The 7,244-nt window shown below is 37.7% G+C and overlaps 1 protein-coding gene across 1 annotated transcript; it reads right to left on the reverse strand.

The window, feature by feature from the left end:
- Positions 1–4,462: 4,462 nt before the first annotated feature.
- Positions 4,463–5,380, reverse strand: LOC695014 (olfactory receptor 9G9). Its single transcript, XM_001083659.5, has one exon. The coding sequence runs from the start codon at positions 5,378–5,380 to the stop codon at positions 4,463–4,465; it is 918 nt and encodes a 305-aa protein (XP_001083659.5).
- Between the last annotated feature and the right edge of the window lie 1,864 nt (positions 5,381–7,244).

Genomic DNA, 7,244 nt, shown 5'->3' on the forward strand with positions numbered 1-7,244 from the left:
ATGACTGGGAGTGCATGTAAAGCATGTCCTGATGCTGCTCCTTCTCATGTACTCCCCATTGCTCAGTAGGTCAGCTCCAGTGCTCGGTAGGGTTAAGGCCTTCCTCCGTGGCCTGGATTGCCATGTTCCCCAGTGAGTGCATATACCTGATGCAGTTCCTGCCACCCTCGTGCTGGAGACTCATGGTTTTCCACCTGGCTCATGGTGAAGGCTGCAGCCACCACTTCTTTCAAAGGGTCTGTGGTTTCATTCAGTTTTCCTGTTAAGTTCCTGTGTTGCTTCTTGGAAGAAAGTTCATAGCATGTCTCTGCACTATTTGGTCTTTCCAAGTGGGAGATGCACACTAACAAAACTTTCAGTCTACCATCTTGAAAAACTACTAACAATGTAATTTTGTATAAGAAAACCAATCAGTTAACAGCCAAAACAGAAAAGAAGAATAGACCTTCCTAAGCAAGAAGGTATTTGATGGCGCTCTGCTCCCGGATTTAATTTGTACCGTTGGCTGTTTGGGTCTCTAAGCTGCCAGCCTGGAAGTTCTTCAGCAGCTCTCCTTGGTCTCAAGTCTCCTGGGCCACACTGCAGATTTAGACTTGACAGGCTTCAAAATTAATCTGTATACACACACACACACACACACACACACACACACACACACACACACACACACAAATATATGCACACATTCTATTGGTTCTACATCTATGAAGAATCCAGACTAACGCAGTCACTAAGAGTTGTGCATTTTTCAAAGAACATTAAATTTAGGAGATTTTTTGTAAGGACAAGACCACAGTATACTTTTGTACTTTTAGAAATGTTTTATTTATTAAAACTCATATCTAGAAGAAAAATCTTACAAGCCACTTTACCTTAAGAATTTCAAATTCGGCCAGGCACGGTGGCTCACGCCTGTAATCCCAGCACTTTGGGTGGCTGAGACAGGTGGATCATGAGGTCAGGAGATCGAGACCATCCTGGCTAACACGGTGAAACCCCCTCTCTACTAAAAAATACAAAAAACTAGCAGGGCGAGGTGGCGGGCACCTGTAGTCCCAGCTACTCGGGAGGCTCAGGCAGGAGAATGGTGTGAACCTGGGAGGCGGAGCTTGCAGTGAGCTGAGATCCAGCCACTGCACTCCAGCCTGGGCGACAGAGCTACACTCCATCTCAAAAAAAGAAAAGAATTTCAAATTCATTTTTGACCTCAGTAGTCAAATTCCCTTAGGAATTTGTATTTTAATTTCAAATTAATATGAAAGATTTTTCTGAATACTTCAAATCAATAAGTTGCAGATGAAACATTTCCAAAAGTGAATGAAAAACTTACTGTTAATTTACTTAAACATATTTCTAAATTATGTTATAAAACACACTGGATGCTTAATTACATTTTATGTTCTTATTTATTTTTGTTTTCCTTAAGATTATTATCAACTGTACTTTATCTTTTTACTAAGGTCTCTGTAATATTACTTAGACATGCTTCTAGAGCTAACTTCCAAGTATAAAATATGAATATGTACGTAGCCAGCTATGTTTACAATATATGGATATATGGGCATATTCCTATTCTTATTTGAAGAATGAATTTTGGTAGGCTCCCATGAAAATATTAGGATAGAAGCCCTCAGGCAGTTTGAGACACTCTTCTATAGTTACATGTCGGGGTTTATGATACCACGGTGTTTTTTAAAATTATTATTATACTTTAAGTTCTAGGGTACATGTGCACAACGTGCAGGTTTGTTACATATGTATACATGTGCCAAGTTGGTGTGCTGCACCCATGAACTCGTCTATCTCCTAATGCTATCCCTCCCCTCTTCCCTCTCCCCACAATAGGACCCGGTGTGTGATGTTCCCCTTCCCGAGTCCAAGTGATCTCATTGTTCAATTCCCACCTATGAGTGAAAACATGTGGTATTTGGTTTTGGTTTTCTGTTCTTGCGATAGTTTGCTGAGAATGATGGTTTCCAGCTGCATCCAAGTCCCTATGAAGGACACAAACTCATCCTTTTCTATGGCTGCATAGTATTCCATGGTGTATATGTGCCACATTTTCTTAATCCAGTCTGTCACTGATGGACATTTGGGTTGATTCCAAGTCTTTGCTATTGGATACCACGGTGTTTTAAGATTAGATGTGTCACATCACTTTTACTTTCTGCAATTGGCGCTTCCCTTTGGAATGATGTACTTTCTAGTTTCAGTCAAGAAACAAAGTAATTGATTTACTGCCACTGTAATATACTAATTGAGTCTGTTAACATTAATTTAAAAAATGAAGAATGTATTTTATAGGAATTTTAATATCATTAGTGGGAGATACAACATGTATTTTAGAAAACCAGAAGACTGAGTTAACATAAACAGCGTTTCTTTTTAGAGCATTGTCTGATATGAGCATCTTGGAATTACACTGTTGGACTCTGTTTTGGCTGCGTTACTGTGTGTTGCAACTTGTATTGATTTTATTTCTTGCACCCACTTACCCCGTTTATGTCCATGATTGCCAATGTGGATTTACTCTTTCTACTTTGTGTGAATCTTGTACATTTTCTGGGTCTACCTGCCTAATTCAGTTTCTTGCATTTTCTTCCTTTCCTGCTTATGCCGATTCAAATAAGAGAGTATTTATGTTTATAAACATAAATTACATTAGTACTGTCTTACATTGAAAAACTAATCAAAATTAAATGCCACTTGTCATATTCATCTTTTTAAAATTTTATTTGTGTTGATAACTCATAATTTTATACATGTAGGGTAAAATGCAATGCTTCAGTACATGTGTATAGTGTGGATTGAACATCTCAGACTAATTATTATGTCCATCACCTCATACACTTATCATTGCTTTGTGGTGAGAACATTTAAGATCCATTTTTAAATGAAATACACATTACATTACCATTAACTATAGTCACCTTGTCCTGCAGTAGTTCACCAGAACTGATTCCTCCTGTCTGCATGAAACTTTGTACCCTCTGATCAACATTTCCCCTTTCTCCATCCACCCTGCCCAAGTCACAGGTAACTACTATTGTACTCTCTACTTGTAGGAATTCTAATTTTTAGATCTCACACGTAAGTGGGATGACAAAAGATGTTTTCTTCTGTGTCAGGCTTATTTTACTTATTATAATGAGATATCACCTCATATATGTTATATTAGAATGATCATTATCGAAAAGATGAAAGTTAACAAGCATTGGCCAGGATGTGGAGAAAAGGACTCTTATACACTGTTGATGGGAATGTAAATTAGCGCAGCCATTTTGAAAAACAGTGTAGAGGTTTCTCCCAAAACTAAAATAGAAAAATAGAATTACCACATGATCCAACAATTCCACTTCTGGGTAGATGCATAAAGAAATTGAAATCAGTATGTTGAGTAGATACCTGTGCTGTCTTGTTTATTGCAGATATTCACAATAGCCAAGACTTAGAAACAACCTAAATGCCCATCAACTGATAAATGGATAAAAGAAAAAAAGTGGCATGTAATACACAATGGAATACTATTCAGCCTTACAAGAAATGTTATTCTGTCACCTGCAACAATTGTGAATGAACCTGGAAGACATTATGCTAAGTGAAATTCCTTTTGTGGAATCACCCTTGTGTAAACATATTCTCTCTATAAAATATCTATCAAAAATAAATAAAATATCTATTGAGCAATGTGTACTCATAGACTTTTATTTTTGAAATTGTTTCACTTCATCGAAATTATTATTTTTGAAATGATGATAATTGCCCTTTGATACTCAGAAGGTCACAATTTGAATGTAGAAGTCCTTGTAAGTTCACCACTGTAAAATAAAGGGGAGCTCTGGGAGTTGTACAGTGAACTACAAAAATCATATGTATGGGATCTTAATGAATTTTTTCTTAATCAAGAAACTTGTATAAGAGGCATAGCACGGTCATGACTTTCTGGGTCTCATTTGTACTGAGTTATTTCTTGGGTTCCTCTGGATCTTTGTGCTAATTCTTCTTGGGTGGGGAAAGCATGTGGAACAATGTTTAAGATATTCTGTTCAGGGAATGGAAAGTGATGAATGTCGTCTAGTTACTAACCATAGGAAAGTATTAAAAATTGAGCACAATTCTTCCTAGTTCTAGGAACTATATAGATACACTTCTATATATATCAGTCAGCCAAATCTTAGGCTAATGAGGTAGGCTGTTCATCACTTTATGAAGATATAGGAGAGGTTTTGGGCTTAAGTTTTATGTTTGTTTTTAGTAAGAGAGATAGGAAATTCAATTCAAATTCTTGTGTATTCAGAAGTTTTTCTTCTAAATTTTCCAATTTTCTTATTTTACATGTCTGTAACTGTCACGTATCAAGAGGGGGATTGATCATCAAAAGCACAATGGTAACTCTGTTTGAAATACAAAACACTCCATCTAAAGTCATCTTTGTTTCTGCTCTGGTGGAGATAATCTTGATTTATGGAAGAAGTTTTTTCAGAGCATCTTTCACATCCTTATTCCTTAGGCTGTAGATCATGGGATTCAACATGGGGAATACCACAGTGTAAAATGTAGAAACTATTTTGTCCGTATCAAAAGAATAGCTAGATCTGGGGAGAGCGTAGATGTAGAGAATGGAGCCATAGTATAAAGTGACAGAGGTCAGGTGGGAGGAGCACGTGGAGAAGGCTTTGAGGCGGCCCTGGGAGGAGGAGATCCTCAAGACAGTGGCGATGATAAAGAGGTAGGAAGCCAGGATGAGCACCGCGGGGCAGATGACATTGGAGGCCAGCAAGAAGTACATCAAAAACTTATAGTTGCCCTTCTCGCCACAGGCCAGCTTCACTAAGGGAAGCAAATCACAGAAAAAGTCATCAATGATGTTTTCATGGCAGAAGTTAAAGGAAAACGTTTTCTTGGTGATGATTGAAGAGTTAATAAAGCCACCAAAATATGAGACTGCTACCAGCAATGCACACAGCTTTATGGACATGGCCCGAGCATAAAGCAGGGGCTTGGAGATGGCCACGTAGCGGTCAAAAGCCATGGCAGCCAGCAGGTAGCACTCACTGTAGGCCAGCCCTGCAGAGAAGAAGAACTGACACAGGCAGCCAGCAAAAGACATGCTTTTGTCTTCAGAGATGCAGGTCACTAGGATCTTTGGGGTGTAGACAGAAGAATACCAGAGATCCAGAAATGACAGATTTCCAATGAAAAAATACATGGGTGTGTGAAGGCGGGAGTCATTACAGATCAACATGATGAGGGTGCTATTTCCTACCACAGTCAGAGAGTACACGCCCAGGAACACCACAAACAGGCCCAGCTGCATCCCTGGATCTGTGGTGAAGCCCAGCAGGATGAACTCAGTCACTGTGTGATTGCTCCTCTCCATGGCTATAAGGAATTTCACCTATGGGGAAAGAAAATGAGCTCAGTTTGCATCACTGTCATGAATATGTACAATTATGCTACGTAAGATCACATTTGCAGTGATCCTTCAAGTCTAGAACCAACAATCTAATTGTTTGTTTTAGAAAGTTTTCATTTTGCAACAGACTTTGCAATTATGTTTTCAATTCTAAATTTCTTAAGTTGTTTAATTATGTTTTTCCTTTGGGAATGACTCTTCAAGGAAAGAAAAGATGTACTCATAATTTCTCTTTTTCCTATTCTTTGATCCTCTTCATCTTGTCAATTTTCTTTTGCTAAATGTGTAAATTTCTTTTTAAAAATCACTTGTTTGTCTTTAAAATACTGGGCATCCCTCTTTTATATATAGTTTAAAAAGAATAAAGTATTTTTCCTTGAGTGTTTCTATGCATTGAAACATTATGTGAAAGCATTATAAATTCCTATCTCACAATATTATATATAGGCCTGAGAATACACTAAGAGAAGTGCAATGGAAAAAGAGAAAAGATACAAAGTTATGGGGAAAATGTGTACAGAAGAATGATATACAATGATGAAATTACAAAGTACACAGTATTTACTATATTTTACATATATGTTATAATAAACAATAACTTAAACACCAATTTTAAATGTAAGTTATGTTTAGTACAGTATCACTTAATATGACTTGAAAATCCACCCACTCTCTTCAGGTTTCTCTTTGTGCAGAAGTACAAATGCTATCAGAGAAATGGGTAGAGAGACATATATCTAGCAAATGTACATCTGTCTTACACTTTAAAGACAATTCTTGACACTAACTTCTCATTAACGTAAGTCATTTTGTAGGTAAATAAATTAAAATTCAAGTGTACATGATTTTTATTTGTTAATCCCCTTGGGACCTAGGAAAAACACTTGGTTCACACTCAATTCTCAATATCAGCATTAATAAACATCAGTATTAACAAACTGCTATTTCCGAGGAAATATAGAACAATATAAGATTGTTCCACTTGAGCATTTGCTGCTTCTGCTTCACTCAGCTTTCAATGATCTCACGTGGCTAAACCCGGTGATGAAGTCCTCATCTGATTAGATCCACCTGCAGCGTTTGTCATAGTTTTTCGCTCCTTCACTGCTGGAAAATCTTTACTTGGATTTCAGGTCGTCATACCTGTCTGGTTTGCTTCCACTTCTCTTGCTGCATGTGTCTCAGTGCCATAGAACCGACTTTTGAATTTTGGAGTGCCCCCAGAATCAACGCTTGAACTTCTTGTCTTCTCCGTCTGCCATCAGTCTCTGGGAATATCATCGAGTCTGATGACTTTAAATGCTTCTACATGCACATGATTCTAACGTTACCTCTCCTGACCATGCCTCCTCCCTGAAGTGAGACTCATGGATTCAAATGTCTAATTAATATTTTTTTCTATAATGTCTCCTGGGTATCTCCAGAAGATTGAGTTCACAGGGAATACTGTTTTATCATTGTATTCTAAGAGCTATATTATTTGCTTACGTGTTACCACTAAGAAGAAATTTCTACTAATAATCCTTTTAACCCTATCCTCATTCAGTCTTATCCACTGCAGTAAATAGCATGATTCCATGTTAGGAACAGTCATTTTATGTTATTCTTGACCACTGTCTTGTTTTCACACTGTTGCTTTTTAATTAGCAACATCTCCTTGATTCTTGAAATACACCTAGAACCTGACTAATTTTTCCCAGCTCCAATGTTTTCACTCCATATGAGGCCATGATTAGCCTCTAATTGGTCCTCCTGCCTCTATTCTTATCCCACTTGAGTCTTTCCACATGGCAGAATGGTCCCGTTAAAATTCCAGTTAGGAGGGGGT

Source organism: Macaca mulatta, chromosome 1 (genome assembly GCF_049350105.2).
Source record: "Macaca mulatta isolate MMU2019108-1 chromosome 1, T2T-MMU8v2.0, whole genome shotgun sequence".
Lineage (NCBI taxonomy): Eukaryota > Metazoa > Chordata > Mammalia > Primates > Cercopithecidae > Macaca > Macaca mulatta.